General features: G+C 40.0%; 1 protein-coding gene across 9 annotated transcripts in view; it reads right to left on the reverse strand.

The window, feature by feature from the left end:
• LOC133387765 (FRAS1-related extracellular matrix protein 1-like) overlaps positions 1-19,879 on the reverse strand; it is a 197,706-nt gene that overhangs the window by 91,270 nt on the left and 86,557 nt on the right. For 7 of the 9 annotated variants that reach the window (XR_009763554.1, XR_009763555.1, XM_061633224.1 and 4 more), the window contains 3 exons: positions 18,716-18,941; positions 4,965-5,109; positions 3,434-3,575 (listed from right to left, as the gene is read on the reverse strand). Coding sequence is in view for 7 of the 9 variants with exons in the window: in XM_061633224.1 (XP_061489208.1) it covers positions 3,434-3,575; positions 4,965-5,109; positions 18,716-18,941 (513 nt within the window). In the remaining 2 variants the exon portion in view is untranslated. Of the gene's footprint in view, positions 1-2,139; positions 2,182-3,433; positions 3,576-4,964; positions 5,110-18,715; positions 18,942-19,879 lie in introns of those variants that run through there. The other 2 variants (XM_061633229.1, XM_061633231.1) reach the window with 2 other exon arrangements.

Genomic DNA, 19,879 nt, shown 5'->3' on the forward strand with positions numbered 1-19,879 from the left:
TGTAACAAGGTTGGTTTGACCTTGTGATCTGGAGGTGGTGGAAGGCAATCAAACTTGAGCTGGCTCCTTCTGGGGGCATTTAGGGTGGGCTGGGAAATAATATGGCTATTGGCAAGCACTCAGACACTCTTGGGTGAAGGGCATCTGATCAACCATCTCATAATGCTGTCTGGCTCAAGGGGATGCTTGGTCAGATGTTCTTGGGATCTGAAGGAACCGCCTTGCTGAATGCTGGACAGCAGGGGTGGGGGAAGCATGGGCCCCTCAGCTTATCTTTATGGAGAGTTGGCAATGACAACATCACCTAACAGGTGCTTGGGTTCAAGCTGGTGGTGTTGCCCAAGACCAGAGGTAAGGACATTTGCAAGCCCACAGTTATGTTATTCATTGCTGCAGATCTTTTAGCCTCTTTAATAAAGTTGTGACCTTTACACCAAGTGCATGTGTCATGAGTAGATGGAAAAATCTGTCCATTTCCATTTCTCTCAGGTTCTCATATTTCCAGTCTTAAGTTCAGTTCTCCACATTTCTGCATCAGTTTGCAATTTAAAAAAGGTCCTCATGAAAATTCATCAGCTCTTTTGTGCAAATTTCTCCTAATGTACAAATATTTGTAAAGTTTGCTTAATGTACACATTTTTACAAGAAAATTCGGAGAGAGTTTCGGCTATGGGGCAGTATATAAATGTAATAAATAAATACATACATAAAATTCACCCAATTAGTGCATTTGTGTATGTTATTTTCAATACATGCATTTTAAGCACACTTGCTCCTAATATATGCATTTCTGTGCACATTATTTGATTGGAGAACTGCATCACAAAATGGGGGAAGCACAAATTTCAAAACTATGTTTTGGTTTGTGTATTGATTCAGGAACTGCAAATTACATAGGTTCATAATAAAGGATTAGCCAAACCAATTTTCTTCCCCATCTCTAGTCACAAGTTTTTGTTCCATGGGTATATGGGAAAGGATCTGCAAGGATATTCTAGCTTCCTTACCACAGTGGGGAGGACAGCCTGGCTGAGAGTCCAGAGTCTGTCAATTCAAATCCCCGCTCATGTCTCCTGGGTGTCAAGGGCCAGCTAAAGATCACCGCCACAGTGAGTGGCTCAGGGGTTACGGGCCCTGCCACCTGTGCAGCCGTGGGCAAGCTACATAGTCCCAAGGAGCCCAGTTTGCCCCCCAGCTGGTGGTTGCAGACAAGGAATGGGCTGGCTTGAGTTGTGGCAAGCTCAGCAGGCCCTAGGCAGCTGGGGAGGACTAGCCTCAGAGGGAGGCAATGGTAAACCCCCTCTGAATACCGCTTACCATGAAAACCCTATTCATAGGGTCACCGTAAGTCAGGATCGACTTGAAGACAGTCCATTTCCATTTTTAATAGGGATCACAGAAACTATAACAACATACAGCATTTAGCTCAGTTAAGGAAAAAAAACCTTTTGGCCCTGTTACTATTTTCCATTTTCAGATCCTTTTGGTATTCCCTCTCTCCAGTTAAGACCACTAGTTGAACAGTTAAAACAGCTGAAGTACATGTTCCCACCAAACAAAAAGAATACATCAACCACCCGCTGAAACATATCTTTATTTTGACATAGTTTCCAAATTTCCTTGCTTTAGGATGCCAAAAACCTGGAAGTCCACTTTTTAAAAAGTCTCTCTCTCTCTTTCCGTTTATTGAGTAGATTACGTGAAACTCATTACATTTTATGGTTTTGCACAAAAACCTTAGTTTCCTACTAATGTTATGCAATGACATAATGCCATTTGTAGAGGTGTCACATAAAGGGATTGACTTTTATGGGCTTCTGATGGCAAGACTATCCACTTTATATTCTGTTTTGTGTAAGCATTCTCAAAATTTATTGGTCCCAACAGATTTCTCAAGTTACTTAATTATAGAAGGAAGACTATAGCCTAGTGGTTTGGCACACCAATACATAAGCCAGTTAAGGCTTTTTTGTTGTAGCTGCAGAGAGCTGACTCAAAGAGAAACAGGCCTGGATATCAAAGTATAGGATCTTTTTGAGGACAGAATTAAACAGAAAGGGGAGGGAAACAAGACTGAGGCTGCTTTCACGCATGGGGCTTACTGTGTCAGTTTTGCAGATTAAAATGGTAGTGCTTCTGTCCCAATTTCTAACATTCCTTTCACACTGCAGCACCTGTTGCCTTAAGGAACAGTGGTTATTTCAGCTGAGATAAGTCATTTCACACAAATGTCTTTCATACTGTAATGAATAATGTCTTGTTTTTGTCCCTAACCCATGCACATTGTAGTTCCCCCATAATTCACTGAATAAGTCAGTGTCTGGACACAGGTGTGTGTATGGGAAAAGGAGGAAAAGGAAGCTGCTACCTAAGCCGGAATTTTTGTCAGGCAAAAACAAAAACAACCAACAGGCAAAAAAAATTATGTGCACCTAAAGGGAGGGAACACATTGCATGCCTGGATGCCTCTCACATGAGTTGCTGCAGCGAGAGCAAAACTCCCACAATTTTCTGGGTTCCCAAGCTGGCAGACGGATTCTTTCTGGAATCATTTATCACAGAAATGAGCACTAAACTTCCATTATATTCCATTAGAATTACAGAACCACCTTTTATGTTATGTGCAAGATCAAATAAAATGCACAAATTACCAGATCAGAAATCACTGGAATAACAGAATAAAATGTTGTGTGAGAGCAGCGTAACTGCTTTTCTTCAATCAGGCCCTATTGTTATGTGTTAACTAAGAGGCACTGTGTATGTATGGTGTCATTATTGACTCTCTACATGTTTTTTTTGGCTATACTCACATACACACAGGTCTCGTACTTCAACATAGCAGCCCAAATATTTATTGCTACATGTATATTCAAAACAGAACCATTGCCAATGTTGGCTCCCTAGTACACACACACACAAAATCACATGTGCCACCTATGGGTACAAAAATGATGTTTTCCATGTAAAAGAAATTAATAAAAATGCAATGCAATGTGATATGACGTGTGAAATAGTCCTTAGAGTCACTTTTCACTGTGAGATTGTTCTGAGCATACCCAGCTGTCATAATGGCTGCTACAGATAAATATGGTGCCCATCATATACCGGGGTGGGGGTGAATGGCATGGCCCAAAGTATGCATGGCAGAGCAGCTCTGAACCTGTTTGAAGCGCATGTTTCATACAATAGTAGGTTGTCCAATTAGTATTCTCTCAAATACCCCTCAATAGCTCCAGAGTTAGGATCTTTCCCAGTGATATACATTAGCAGATGTCTCAGGAGAGCATGTGTGTATATATGTATGTATGTGTATTAGTCACTAAGTCAGAATACAGGAACTGGAAATACTTCAAGTATGTCTATATTTTGTTTGGTGCTGATATAGACCACCACATGTTGGGGGTGGGGATAAAACACTGAAAATCATTGTTACCTTTAATTTTAGGTGTCCATATCTTGGCTTGTTGTTGATGACATAATGGAGCTGATTCCTTGAAGAATCTTTGTCTTCCACCTCTAATGACACACTGGAAATAACTTTACTCTCACCAACCTCAATTTCCAAGCCTGTGTTCCTGAGAGGCAGAAAGAGACATGCCCATGAGGAGGAAAGGAAAAGGCCCACTCATTCAGAATCCAGTATCATCTTTCAAACACAATACAAGTTTAATTTCCATATCACATCCAGTACTGCCCTCACTGTGAATGGGCAAAAACATTCATCATTGCTCCCCTGAAAAAGTTGTGCAACTTGGACAGTTCCCCTGTGTGTGCTGTGTGTGTGTTTGCAGGGAGAGAGAAGAAACTAGCTTAAGTTTAGCAACTGGGGCTGCAAGTCCCAGATGCTCAAGTGGGCAGAGTTTGGACAGGTGGACAAACTGTTCTCCCAAACATGTTCATCAGCCAGACTGACCATGAGTATGCTGGACTAGAGGCAATTGGTCAGTTTGACCTCAACAATAGGGAGATGATGTGGTCATGGTTTTCTGTATCAATTTCATCCACAGAGTTTTCTCTTTACAAACATGATGCATTCAGGAAGAAAGATGCTATCATGTGATTTAATTAGTCAAGTGTACAAAATTATATCAGAACTGTGCTGGTGGTATCCAAGTAAAATATCTTTCCCGGAGGGAGTGGCTCTGTTCGTTTATCACATGAAAAATGACCGGTTGGTTTTTGTGGCATCATAAAAAGATCAATAGATTTACTGTGTATGATAAGTTTTCATACATCTAATGAAGCAGGCTTTAATCTACACAAACTTATGCCACAAGAAACCTGTTGGCACAAACCTTGTACTGCACTTGAACAAATTATATACATAGTCACAGATACATACCTGTTTTAACTTTCATGCTCCTTTCACACCCTATATACTTGATGCTAACAGTAACAAAATAGCAGAAATAAGTCCAATCATAAGGAACTGAATTTTAACGTGTTTCACATATTATTGGAGCATAGGATGTAAAAGTAGATTTCTTAAAAATATTTATTAATTTCCTTGAATGCCTTCTAAAGGACTTATATGTGCTTTCTACTTATACCACCCATACACATTACATGACAGAGATTCCTCTTGCATAGCCACTTCAATAGAGGCATAAAGTACTTCTAAAATTATACTGAACCTCTTCCATCAAAATCATTCTGACAACATCATTTCACTTTGTAGCTGTCTCTCCAGCCTACTGCACATGAAACACAACTTTGATGTTCCCTATTTGTACTCTTTGTTGAAGATTAATTAATTTCAGCACCCTGATCTTAACAGTAATATCGAACGATCATAATTTTGTAAGATATGAGAATGAAAAGAATTGCAGTTGTCAAGAGACAAGCAAAGCACCCATCCTCTTGCCAATAAACAATTCATCAAGCATGTTAACAATCGAAGAGAAATAAAATGCTTTCCCCACCTCTCCTAAAGTCACTTTGTATAGAATGTCACTTCAGCAAACCTGGAAAGATGAGGGATTTCATCATTGACTGGCATGATGTAGATATAAAGTGTCCCTTGGACTGTATGCTTGCCATCTGTCAGCTGAATGGTGAAACTATCCTCTAGGCTTTCTGTGTCGTCATGCATGTACATAAGCATCAGTCCTATTGGAGAAAGAACCACAGATAACTGAATATTCTGAACACAGCAGTCAAGCCATATTCTAGAGACAACCAACAACCAAATGGAATTTAGGGTATCAAAGCTACATCAATAGGAGCTGATTAAGTTATCCAGGAGTTTGCACTTGTTCTTTCCCTTCAAACAAAACAATCATAGCAGGACACAACTGCCAGGAATGACTTGATACCACTAAATGGCATTTCTAAGACATCAGCTAATTTATTTCCCATTTAATTCCTTAATTGCCAGGCAGTTTGAGCGATCGGAATTTGAAGTAGAATAGAACCCAGAATTCACTGGGCAGCTGACCCATACATTTTAGTGTATGTAAACTATTGGTTGCAAAAAAATTTTTTTATAAGTCTACAAAGTAATCCTGAATCACTTCCACAGAATAGGAGTTCTGCCCTCTTTCAGTAAAATCTCCTGCTCCCTCCCTTTCTCTCTCTTTAAAATACTGACACCATTGAAGAATCCTGGAAAATGCAAAAACGAATGTACAGCTTTGTAATTTTTAGATGTGGGCTTGTTTAGAAAACCTCTAACAGACGCAGCACAACTGTCTCCATGGCAGCATAGCCTGAGTAAGAAGCTTATTCATCTGAATGCTTATGGCAAGTTATGGCAGCTTCCTGACTGAGTCTCTTCTTTAAATAAGATATAGCTTTTCTTTGCGCAGAATATACAATATGAACTATTTTACAGATGGATACCAATATCCTAGCAACTCCAAAAATAATAGAATGTGTCTGGAAAATATGCTTGGGCTACAACCCTAAATGTGAAAAGCTCTTTCTGTTTATTTGAGTTAGAATGCTATCTTACCATTCCCAAACTTCAAAAAGTCAATTGCATTTTTAAAAAGAGAATGAAAACGTAGAGCAGGGATTCTCAAACTGTGGTTCATGGGCCAGCAGTGATCTACGAGCTTCATTCAAGTGGTCTGGAGCATGTCCTCATTAAATATTCATACTGATTTTTAATTGCATTTTGATTGCTTCTTTTATTTCTTATATTGGATTTTATTGTATTACAGTTTGAATTCTATGGAATACAATAAAATAAAACACAATAAAAGAAATAAAAGAAGCAACCAAAATACAATTCAAATTCTAGAGCATTTAGCACAGTGCATTACAATTGCTACAGCCGACAGAAAATCATTAAGTGGTCCACCAAGACCAGCAATTTTCAAGTCGTCCATGGGGAAAAAAGTTTGGGAACCACTGATACAGTGAATAAAATATAGTGCTTTAAAAAAGCCCCACTTCTTAACTCTGGATGCAAGACCCCCATGCAGGAACATCTAAAAACCAGCACTCCCCCCCTGCAGCCTACAGTCACATGCTACTACTTTCCATCATTCCATCATTTCATTCTGATGGATATCTAGTTCAGCTTAGCTATATACATAGCTCTTACGTGATTTCAAGTCATTCATCAGATCCTCTTAGCAATATTAGGGCACTGTGCAAAAGAAAGATTGGCATATTTTAATAAATACCATATTATTATGAATATGTCAAAATATTTTGTGTATTAAATTATTTAGAATTCTGCTTGCATGTATTTATAAGCCTCTCTTGTCTGCCAGATTTCCAGCATTCAGCTATCAGAGTGGTTACATATGGCCACTTAATTTAAAATTTGCAGTTTGCAATTGTTATTTTATTTGAATATTTAAGTGTGTAAGGTACTGGGCACTGTTTACATAACTAGTTAGTTATGTAAACATCAATATAATGAATTGCCAAGTCATGAATGGATGAATTATGAACTGCAAAGCTGTGAATTATTCAGGATTGGTCAAGGTTCCCAACCAGTATAAAGGGAAATGAACATTTGAGGCATATTTTTTTTTCTTTGAAAAGGTCTATTTATTTTCAACTTGACCTCCCCTACTTGGGTGAGATTGGGTTCATATGAAAAGCAAAACCAGACATTTTATAGAAAAGGATATCATTTAAATTAAGAGTCACAGAACTGAATAGCATCTTGGATGATTTCAAAGGAACCTGAATGTAAACAGATGTTCAGAAATTGCAAATAAGGTGGAATTTGAGGGAAGAATATTAAAATATAAATATTTTTAGGAGCAATCAGGTCAGCAGAATAACTAATGTTATTCTTGATGCAGAGTTAAAATATTTTAAGTGTTTTCATTCCTTCCATCACAGAATACTGTCAAAGCACTACCAAGAAGGAAAGGAAAAATGTCTATTTAAATGCTGTCATTTATCAAATGCACCATAGAGGGGCATGTCAAATACCGATACCTTAAAGCCATCCTACAAGAGCCTGGGACAATGCACATCCTGCATATTCCTATGCTGGCATCCAATAATGACAGCGGTCTTCTGTTGGCATCAAGGCAGAATGGGAGGAAGGCGGAGCAAGAAGAACTGGCTTGGACACCACTATTATAATTTATTTATTTTTTATTTTATTTTATTTGTTTCATTTTTAAACAGCCCATAGCGAATAGCTCTCTGGGCGGTGTACAAAAGGATTAAAATACAAAATATCATAATAAAAACAGCCGAACAATAATAAACACAAACAGAAACCACAGAAATATAAAAATAAACATATTAAAATGCCTGGGAGCATAGCCAGGTCTTAACCTGGCGCCGAAAAGATAGCAGCGTAGGCGCCAGGCGCATTTCTTCGGGGAGGCTATTCCACAATTCAGGGGCCACTACAGAAAAGGCCCTAGATCGTGTAACTGTCCTCCGGGCTTCCTGATGTGTTGGTACCCGGAGGAGGGCTTTAGCTGCTGAGCGAAGTGACCGGGTAGGTTCATAGTGGGAGAGGCATTCCACAAGATATTGCGGTCCCACGCCATGTAAGGCTTTATAGGTCATGACCAGCACCTTGAATCTGGCTCGGAAACAGATGGGTAGCCAGTGCAAATGGGCCAGAACAGGAGTTATATGTGCTGACCGGCTGGTCCTTGTCAGCAGTCTGGCTGCTGCATTTTGCACTAGCTGAAGTTTCCGAACTGTCTTCAGGGGCAGCCCAACGTAGAGCGCATTACAGTAATCCAACCTAGAAGTTACCAGAATCCATAATCCAGCATGGAGAGGTGCAGAGAGAGCCCCATGGCTGCCCTGATAGATTTCTGCAGATGTCTGAGTGCCCTTGGGCACTAGTTTAAGGAAGCCAGAGATAGGTGGTAATAATTATATATTAACCTTACAGGTGAACTTGTTCTTAGATACTATAACCTTTTTTTCTTTGTTGTTGTTAGAATTTAGATCCTGTCCTTCCTCCCAAAGGATCTCAGGATAGCAAACAAAACAATTTAACAAGAAAAAAAAAAACATACTTAAAACAATTAAACCATTTCAACAAACAATTACAATTAAAATATTCTAAAATACAGTTAAAAACTGTAAAACACAGTTAAAAATTCCAAAACACAGATTAAAAATATTATTTCATCAGTGTTCTTCTAGTTGCCAGGAACAGTCTTCAACCACCAAATGCCTGGGTAAATAGAAGTATTTTCAAATTCCTCCTAAAAGTTAATGTGATGGAGACAGACACACCTCATCTGTCCAAAGATCTGTCCACCAAAGATCTTGATGTTGGGATAATTCAGTGTGAACTGATACATTTTGGCACTAGGGAATAGATTTGAATGGTACACTAGTCCTTTCATTCTAACAGCTAGTGATACAAATGCCAGGATACAGCGAAGGAATTGTATATATAGGTGAAGCGTTAGGGCTCTTTAGGACCTCCCAAGATTCTGGCATTAATAGAACAAGTCAGTCTCTATTTGTCCTTGTTTCCAAATCCTATTTGTATATCTATAAAAGAAATTAAAGAGATCCTGAAAATGATCTGTTTACATTTATTGGTCCAAAGGGTAAATGTACGATCGATTATATGACCCTTTTACAATTAGAAACTTCACACTTTTTAAGCTTTAGGTTGCAATCTGATACCTGGCGGTAAGACCCATTGAACTCAGTGGGGCATTCTTCTGAGTAGAGATATATAGGATTGCACTGTTAAAGCGCTTACTAGACCAGAGAGTGATCATGTGCCAATATCTCCCCTCCCCCACATTGGACCATTGCCCTCACTTCTGATGTCATGGTTGTTCAAGGAGATAAAAGATTGCATTTGAATGGGAACGCCCATGAACACATTAATATCTTTTAAATGTCTCTCCAAAGATGTTATGCTTCTGTTAACATTTCAATCTGATCCTTTTGAAATCTTTGATGAGATAGCAGAAGAATGCTTTCATTCACTTGAGCAAATTAAATAAGGATGGCTTGACGGCCAATGGGCTGCACAAAAGCACAAACTGGCTGATGCAATAAGGAAAATGAGGCTGGAAGATGCGCCTGAAATATTTGCACCCTTTATCTTCTTGTGCAAAGAATTTAAACATTTCCTGTGGATTAAAACATAAATATACAGCTATGGCTAGGGATGGGCAAATCTGTCAATTTTGGTTTCTCATTTTTGCAATCTTATGTTCAATTCTCCATATTTGCATATCAGTTTGCAACGTTTTTTTTAAAAAAGTTGTCATGAACATTAATCAGTATTTTAGTGCACATTTCTCTTAATATATATATATTTGTATGCAATTTTGCCTAATAAGCACATTTTTGCAAAGTAATAACAATAATTTGCCTTCTACACAAGCATCTCAAGGCAATGTACAATAAAGACATTAAAAAAATTAAACAGAGACACAAAACCTACATATATTTAGCAACAAAACAAAACAGACATCCCTGGCAGACACTCATTCATCCACCTGGGATATCCTGTCAGATCAAAAATGTCTTTAATTGTTTCTGGAAAGTGCAGATACTGGGCATCTGTTTTATCTCAACAGGAATGCTATTCTAGAGAATGGGGCAGCCACACTGAGAGCCCTGCTCTGAATTACTGTGAAGTGAGCTTCTGATATCTTTGGAACTTGCAGGAGAAGCTCACAGTAACCTACTGGGTATAAAAAGGTTAAGGTGGCCTCTCTGGTAACCTGGTCCTGAGCTGTATAGGGTCTTATATGTTAGTACCAAACCCTGAACTTGGTCTGGTAGCAGATTGACAGCCAGTGCAAATCCCACAAGAAGGTGTTATATGCTGGTGGTAGTTTGCCCCCATAAGCAACCTAACTGCAGCATTCAACAACAGCTGCAGCCTCCAGACCAACCTCAAGAGTAACACCACATAGAGCAATTACCATGAGATTACCAAAAGATGGACAACTGTGGTCAATCTATACCAATCCAGGCACAGCCATAGCTGTCTTACCAAATGGTGTTGGTAAAAGGCACTCCCAGCCGCGGAGGACACCTGTGTCTACAGTGACAAGAGCTGGATCCAAACTACACACCTGCTACCTCATCCAGGGCAGGCAGCTTACTGACTTCCTCAATTCAGGAAACCACTTGCCCACAAGGCCTCTGTCTTTCCAACATTCAGACAGAGTTGATTAGCCCTCATCCAGCCCTCCACTGCATCCAAACACTGGTCCACGGCGTTCTCAGCCATTCCCAGTGCAGGTGTTACAGAGAAATAGAGTTGGGTGCTGATAATACCTTGCTTTAAATCTCCTAATGACCACTTCCAGTGGCTTCATGTAGATGTTAAATAGCACTGGAGACAGTACAGTCCTCTGTGGCATCCCATAGCTCAAGAGTCATTTGTATATTAAACAAATATTATGCATTTTGTAAGTTATTTTACTAAATGCACTAACCTTGTCGTTCTGATGCTAGGTTAAAAACTGCTCATGTACTCAAGCTTTTAATAATTGTTCATTTCACTGCTTAATTTGTAATGACCGGTGCTTGTATTTTAAGATTATTTATCATTTTATTGTTTATCCACTGTTGATGTTTAGTTGGATTTGTTGCTTTAATGATTAGTGTGTCCTATCCTTAGAGGGCAGATTTATGAATATTTTAATTAATAGATATTAATTAATTATCTTGTTTCTCCCTTTCTTTGCTTCCTTATACTTCCCCTGCTGTTAGCATGTAAACTGCAAACTCCATTGGGACACAGACATGCCTTCTTTGCTTAAGCTGCTCTGGAAAGTGCAGCTCTGTAAAATAATTATGTTATTAATATTAATTCAAAGATTTAGAGTTTGCCTAGGGGTGTAATACTCTGATGTGAGCATGGAGCAGACTGATCAGGGTTCTCCTATCCTCAAATGGAAATGTGGACATTCTGTTCAATGTGAACAAAAGCTCTGACCACCCCCAACACACACTCAGAAATGAATGTGGACGGCCATCCATGTAGGCATTCCATTTACATATCAAATTGTGGCATATTACTATCAATAATAAACAGAGAACTCACATGAGGTGGACATGAAAGAACCTTAGAAAAACTTGCATGGATATGAATTACATGTTTGCAGGGTAGGTTCACATGAATTCATTTCTGAAGTTATTAAGAAGAAAGCCTTTGATGTCAAGGGGGTAAACAGATTTAGATATCTTCAGAGCTCTAAATATGCTAACAGAAATTATGTCTGGACATTCTCAACTGGAATCATCAGCCTGGATTACTAAACTACAATAATTTGTTCTTATTGCTGCTCACCCACCAGTATCATAGCAACATTTCACATTTGGGATTTAAGTGTTGAACAGCTATGTTATGGAAAACCCATATTCATAGAAGGAATAGCTCAGCTTATTAATCATCCTCAAAAAAAAGAAAGCTGAGTTATCTTGCACTAAACTATCCAAAGGCATGCATCTGCCTTGTATCACACTCTTAACTATGAACTTTAAACAATGATTGGTTATTGAGTCAAGGACTAAAGACTATAGTGTTTAGGAACCATAGTAGTAGACCAGCCTTTCCCAACCAGTGTGCCTCCAGATGTTGCTGGACCACAACTCCCATCAGTCTCAGCCAGCATTGCCAATGGTCAGGAAAGATGGCAGTTGTGGTCCAACAACATCTGGAGGCACACTGGTTGGGAAAGGCTGTAGTAGACCTTCAGAATCACTGGATAAATGGAACATGGCTTCTTCCTTTAACTAGTAACTTGAGAATTCTTTTAATCAGTCAACCTGCGGGAGCAGATCTATAACACTGTATCAGCATATCATAGCTACATAATTGGCTGTTTAAAGAAGTCATGTTCTATAGAATCTGTGTCATCTAGACTGGACTCTTTTCAATTTGCACTCTTGCTAGAGTCAGCAATAGCATCCCCATGCACTCTGGATCTCCACCTATAAGATTTGATGCTTTTGTATACCAAGAAATATGTTTTGCCAACCATGGATCATTGGAGGGCCTGATTTTTTAGTGATTTCTCAGCTTTTGAAGAAGCACTCACTTGACACAGGTGATTTTTTCAACTATAGATCAGTTTCAAATTTCCCTTGGGAGGGCAAGGTGATGGAACAGGTTGTGGTAAGACAATCTCAGGACTTGGAGGAGATGGATTTTCTAGGCCCATTCTAGTTGGAGTTCAGGGCAGGGTTTGATTTGCACTGATGATCTACATCTGGGCAGGGTTTGATTTGCACTAATGATCTACATCTTCTGATACACAATCTTCTGTATCCTCCAAGATGGATGTGAGTGTGGGCCAATCCTATCTGATGGGTTAGTGCCAGAAGCCAGCATTCAGGGATTGCTGCTCTGACTCCTGACCTTTGTCCTCTAGGGTGCTGCAAGGTTCCTGCTCGTCAGTGGAGCAACTTATAGTATACTTAAATTGATATGCTGATGATGACACACTTCTTTTCATTTTATTTCATCTCTCTTTTTCATCAAAAGAGTGACTAGGAATCAGTAACAGAATTACTATGGACTGGATGAGGATCAAGAATTTGAAGACTAATCAGGACAAGATAGAAGTTACAATGATAGGACAGCTTAAATCTGGAAAGTTGTCAGTTCAGTCTTCATTGAGCAGGTTATACCCCTCATGAATGCTAGTATGTATAAGGGTTCTCCTAGATCCTCCTTGCCAGATAGCGGCTGTGGCACCTTTCACCAACTTTAACTGGTAAGCACCCTGCATCTGCTTCTCTATGGCAAGGATCTGGTTTCTATCATCCATGCTTCAGCAGCTACTTGTATCATTGTAACACATGTGGGTCTATCTTTGAAGACTCCTCTGATTTCACAGCTAGTCAAGAATGCTGCAGCTCACTACTTGTCAAGTATAGACTATGTTTTAACATTGCCATCTCCGCAAGGGCATCAACGATTTTGCAATGGAATTCTTTTGAAACGCCCTTCTAGGACAGCTGATGGTAGTATGTTTAATCTTGCTCTCGTAAAAGCTCTTCTATACTTAAGGATTGTTAGATTTTGTAGGTAAGGAGCAGAGGTGTTAAGATAACTGAATGGGAAGCTGTTGTACCATGGGCAGAATTTTCTTACTGCGGCTAAATTGCTTTGCTGTTCGATGTCATAAAGACACTGTTTAATTAGAGCTCTTTCTTTACTAGTGCCTAGGGTTAATAATTGGTGTGGAGATAAACCATAGGAGCAAAGCCTTGACATGACAGCCTTCATCCACCTGCTCTCATGAGAGTCAGACAGGACTCGAGAGGTCAGACCAGTAGGAGATAAATTTTGCTGCAACCAGTAATTGAATGTCCTCAGCCAGGACTGCATAGTAATAGAGGGAAGACCAGCTTCCATTCTCAATAAAGCATTAGGAGCACAGCATGGAAAAGAATAAAATTGTCTAAGGAATTTGGACTGAACCACTTCCAGTGGTCTTAGCTGAGTGTCGGCCCAAATTTGAATCCCATACAGTAATTGTGCTAAAGGTTTAGCCTTAAAAACCTCAAGAGCTGGAGGTATAAAGTCGCCACCTTTTGTGTAAAAAAAACGCATTAAGACTTTGCAACTCTGTAGGGCTTCCTCGGCTGCATATTTTTGTTGGGCTAGCCATGCCCCTGTTGATTGGAAGACTACGCCCAGGTATTTAAAAACTCTGACGTGTTTGATTGACTGCTTGTCCAACAACCATCTATGGGGCCTATGACATTTAAAGAATACCATAACCTTAGTTTTGTTATAGTTAACCCTAAGTGTTCTATTTGGCAGTAGTGAGAAAATGCCCCCAACAGTCTTTTCAGGCCTACTCTTGTTTGAGAAAGGAGCACGGCATCATCTGCGTACAATAAGACAGAAACAGCTTTAGTAGCCAGTTTGGGGGCATGAAAGGCTGGAGATGTTAGATGCTCAACAATGTTATTAATATACAGATTAAATAATACAGGGGCCAAAATGCAGAATCTGTAAAATGTCTGTCTGTGGTACATCGCACCTTCAGCCAAGTATTATTATATAAACACTTGCTCAGAAAGAGGAGTCTTTTATCTATAGATGAGAGGGTTAGTTTTTCCCAGAGTCTTGTATGGGAGATTGAATCGAATGCTGCCTTCAGATAAATAAATGCTGCATATAACATGCTACCTGGTTTCGTTTTTGCGTATTTATCAATTAGATGATTAAGGACAAAGCAATGGTCTATGGTAGATCTGCCCTGTCTGAATCCCAGCTTGTTCATCAGTTGAGACCTATCTCAGTCTGCGTCTGTCTTAGAATTGCTTTTAATATGTTTTCTTTAATAACCCTTTTTAAAAAAGATGTTTTTAAAGCTTTTTTTAAAAATGGTTTTAACGTTGTTTTGTTTTAATGTATTCTAAGGTCTGTTTTTATGATGTTTTAAAGTGTTTTTAGCATTTCTCTTTGCCGCCCTGGGCTCCTGCTGGGAGGAAGGGCGGGAGATAAATCAAATAATAAATAAATAAATAAATAAAATAGCTTCCTCAGTTATCCAATCAGTTAATTTGTTATGAATTTGTTAGCAGCAGAGGTGCTTTTGACTACACCATTGCTTGGTTAAGCTGCAGGAGCTCCAATAGGGTCTCTTGCTTGCACAGGTTTTTGTGTTTGTTTTTTGGTAAGGGACTATATATTCAGCCACAAAAGGACAAGCAAATATTCTATATCTGATCTGTATGCAAACCTTTGCAGAACTAAAAAACCCTCAAGGAAAATAGAATGGTGGTGGTGGTGGTGAAATCAAGGTTCATGTCTTCTATAAAATTTGCCATGACAAGAGTCTAGATCAGTGTCACTCTTGCTTAAGGATAGATACCTCTCTGTGGTCACCTACAGCCTGTCAGTATTTTGCTGGAAGGATTTAAGCTCATACTGGAAATTTAGGCTTATAAGAACAGAATAAGAACTTGCTGGATCAGGCCAATAGCACATCTAGTCCAGCATCCTGTTCTCACAGTAGCCAACCAGATGCCTATGGGAAGCCCACAAGAAGGACCTGAGAGCAACAGCACTCTCCCCTCCAGCAGTTTCCAGCAACTGTTATTCAGAAGCATACTGCTTCTGACTGTGGGGACAGAGTATAGCCACAATGACTTGTAGCCATTGACAGCCTTATCCTCCATGAATTTGTTTAATCTTCTTTCAAAGCCATCCAATTTGGTGCCTCCTCTGGGAGGGCAATTGAAGAGGATTACAGTGTTCTATCACCCTAGCACAACAGATCCACTAAAATCTTTTGCAAATAGGAATGTGAGAGAGAAATGCACTCAAAACTGTGGGATGAATGACTGATTAATGGAAATATGGATATATATTCCATAAGTAAATTAGGACAAATGCTCATTGTTGTATAACCTCCCCACAAACAAATCAGAATGAATAGTCAATAAAGAGTGGGCATAGTCTAACCTCCACATGTGCTTTGTGCAAGCAAATCAGGATGTATGCTCATCTGGAGAAGCCCTGTGCTCTTTAAAATATGCACAGAGGAACAGACAGAAAAATATTTACATTATCTCATTTCCTGAGAGCAATGTGCTGCAATGAACTGTAGTTTCCACTAGAGGACATCCGCTGCTCATACAACATAATTCTAGTTTATTGCTAAAGCAAAACTGAAAGCTGATCATTAATTAATTGTGAAACATTCAGACCAAATAATTTCATTTCTTTCCCCTTCAAAGACTTACATGTCGCATTCATGTTTACACAACACCTGAGAAATTACTGTATACGTCCTTGTTCCCCCATTCCTCACTCAGGGCTAGCTCAAGATTTTTTTTGCTGTTTCAGACAAATAAAAATGTGAGCTCCAATTCAACATGTCATGATAAGTAGCATGCCAGAATATGGCATACTGATGTTTTTGCAACTGCATCTGATCCATATTCACTTACAATAAATTCATTTTTCCTTTTTTAAATGTATTATCTTGTTGGAACTATTTGCATGCACAGTTATGCTGGAGTTCCTCCATTGGTCCATCTAGCTCAGCACTGTCTACACTGACTGGCAGAGGCTCTTTAGGATTTCAGGCAGGAGTCTCTCCTAGCCCAACCTGGACATGCCAGGAATTGAACATGGGATCTCCTGCATACAAAGCAGATGTTCTACCACTGACCTATGGCCCCTTCCACAGTAAAAAAAAAAAAGTGTAGGACACCATAATAAGTAAGGAGACAAAATGCTGCATTTTAAAACACCCAGCTATTTCTCTTTGGGTGGTCATAAGTACTGACTAACACTTAATCCATGTAGATTGATCTTTACTTACTGCTGGATCCTTCTGGGATGCTCAGACCTGTTCCAGAGTTAAGAACATACAAACACAGGAAGCAGCTCTGTTTAATCTAGGTCCATGTAGTCCAGCACCCTCTTCTCAATAGTGTCCAATAAGATGCTTTTTGGAAGCCCACAGCTGAGCATGAATGGAACAACTTTCTCCGCTGCCATTTGCTCCCCTGCCTGCTAGAAATGGCTATTCAGAGAAACACCATCTTTCAGCTTGGAAGTTGTATTTATTTATGTGAAGAGAAACCAGATGAGAAGTATGCATGCTGTGTCCCCCATTCCCACAGCAAAAGGGAAGGGTGCAACTGGGACAGGCAGACCAAGGCTCAACACATGACTCAGAACAACTGATCTTGAAGGCTAAACTGCTAAAGATGCTGTAGCAGACCAGACCCATGAACCAAAACTGGAAAGCAAAATGATTACAAGGCAAGTGGGAAATTCACTTAACTGATAACAGAAGTTAACTCCATGAATACAGGAACAGAATTGTGAGGACTTCTACAACTAAAAAGGGCTAAGCAAACACAATACTTGATTAGTGTGGGTGACTTATGATGAGAAGAGTCCTGAACTTTTTCCTGGAGGAATAAAGGAATCACCTTCGAGGAGAGCAGGAGTGGGCAAATCTGCCAATTTTGGTGTCTTTCAGTTTCTCATTTTTCCAATCTTAAGTTCAGTTCTCTACATATTAACGCATTAGCAATTTTTGAAAGAAAAAGTCCTCATGAACATTCATCAACATTTTAGTGCAATTTTCTCCTAATATACATGTGTTCAAATGCAATTTTGCCAATGATACACATTTTTGCAAAGCAATTTCCTCTAATATTATGCATTTTGGTAAGTTACTTTCAAGAATATATGCATTTTTATGCACACTTTACCTTAGTATAAGCATTTTTGTATGTATTACTTGGCTGGAGAAATAACTGTACTGCAAAATTCAGAGGCATGCAAATTTCTAAGGATGTTTTGTGTTTCAGTTTGCATATTTTTTCAGAGTGTGTGGATTAGGTAGATTTGCCTTTAAATGCAAACAATCAAATTTCTCCCCCATCCCAAAGTGACTGATAGAGTGCTGTAGTGCTCTGAGTGCATTTTGAGCCTAAACAAACCCCTTATACTGAAGGGAAAATAATGATCAATCTGACAATCTACTAGGACTGCTGCCTATTGATAGACCATCATCACGTCTTTTGTCAGTGGCGCCCATAAATTAATTATGCATTGTGTGAAGAAATGCTTTATTTGTCTGTCCTGATTCTACTACTAACCCGTTTTAATGGATGACCCTTCCCACAAAATTCCAATATTACAAGAGAGGGATAAAAAAAAAGTATTTCCATACCAGGTATTATCACTGCTGCTGCTTTAGAGATTCATAACAGGAATTAGAACAGGGAGCTCAATCAGCTTCCTTTTCTTGTCACTTACATGCACTTAGGAAATGAGATATTACTGAACTTCCTGCATGCTGATTAGGAGAGCTTACTAGGATGTAGGGTAGGAGGTGCTGGGCCAATGAGACGAATCCGATGAAACAGAGCTGGCTTTGCTGTGGCTCAGCAGCTGCATGTAGACCACCAAGCCTCCACAGTATGTGTCAAAAATATTATTACACAAGAAGAAAAAAGACTGCATTTGAGTTTCGTTTGAGGAGAGCGGTAAGTGCTCTTTAAGTTGGGACGGAGGAGAGGGAGAGGTAATGATCTACTTTGCCTTCAGTCAACCAGGATTAGATATCATCTTGCTCAGATACTGTCATACATCTGTATGTATATAGCACATTTCTACTGACAGGGTGCCTACATGTGATGATCATTTGTGCCTGTGAGCAGTCCACAAAGATACACTGCCTTCCAGATCAGTTTCATGATGTGCAGTACACATCAATAGACCCCTATATATTTTTTTTTAACTATGAGAATGCATTTCATATTCCCCCAAAGAAAGACAATAAGATTATGCCCCAACCTTGTTTAAGTTCGTCCAGTGTAAAACTGTGTATTTTGAAATCTTTATGAAGTATTGCTGGGCTGAGTTCCTTGTAACGTCTAAGATCTCCGCCGTAAATTCCATTTAGTATCAGCCCATGACAAGGTGAAGCAGCAATGTTGAATCTCAACACATCTGGTGGGACATCAAGATCTTCAACATTGATGTTGCCAGGTCCCATTGTCCTAATGTCACCTTCCATTACCTAAAGGAAAACAGAAATAGCAATAAACTTTGCCTGCACATAACACAGAGTGCTCTTCAATGAGCCTTCATTTGTTTTCCACACATTGGACAGTATAGCCGAAGCAGTGTTGTAGAACTGAAAGCCTGCAGGTCAGACTCATCTGGAAATGAAGGTGGCAGTTGATCTATCATTGACAGCCTCTCCTGGCATCTGAGCCTGCCGGACCCATTACATCTGGAGCAACAAAGGGTGATTTCACCAAGAATGCCATAACCCGAAGATGGCAAACGTACAGTTGGAGTTCCAGGCCAGCACCAGCGAGGCGGACCTGCAAAGCCACCCTTTGCTCATGCTGGGCAGCTGCAGAATTTCCACCACTTGCCTTGGGGCCCAGCTGCAGGGCAAGCTGCAGCCCCGGGTCACTGAGGAGCCCCTGACCTCGCTGCTGCCCGTCTGGGCAGGGCTCCAGGCCTGGCGGCTCTCTCAAACAACCTCCAGTTGCCTCAGGCCATGTCTTCCTTGTGGAGGCCGTCAGGGGCTTCACCTGCTGCCCCTCCTGCCACCCTCGGCCACTGACTTACCCCCACCAGCTTCCAGCACCGCCTCTACCCCACTGCTGCCCAGCGCTGAGTCCGTGGCCAAGGCCAAGCCTGAAAGCAAGTTCTTGCCCGAACTCATGGCCCAGAAGGACAGCCTAGACCCTCCCTCCACCCACGCCATGCAGCTCCTGCAAGTGGCACTAAGATTCCAACAGCACTATCAGAAGACTCCCGGTAATTCATGCTGATTCCAACTAAATGTGCCAGCAACTCCTAACAACTTCAGTGACTCTGTCCTATCTATTTCTGATGTTATTCATGGCATAGGTGACTGTTCATGGCATAGGTGACTGTTCACTGTTTCTCAGGTTTCATTTGTGGGAATAGGTGACAATGCATATATCCAATCCAGTCCAG

The sequence above is a fragment of the Rhineura floridana genome, chromosome 6 (genome assembly GCF_030035675.1).
Source record: "Rhineura floridana isolate rRhiFlo1 chromosome 6, rRhiFlo1.hap2, whole genome shotgun sequence".
In the NCBI taxonomy this organism is placed as follows: Eukaryota; Metazoa; Chordata; class Lepidosauria; order Squamata; family Rhineuridae; genus Rhineura; species Rhineura floridana.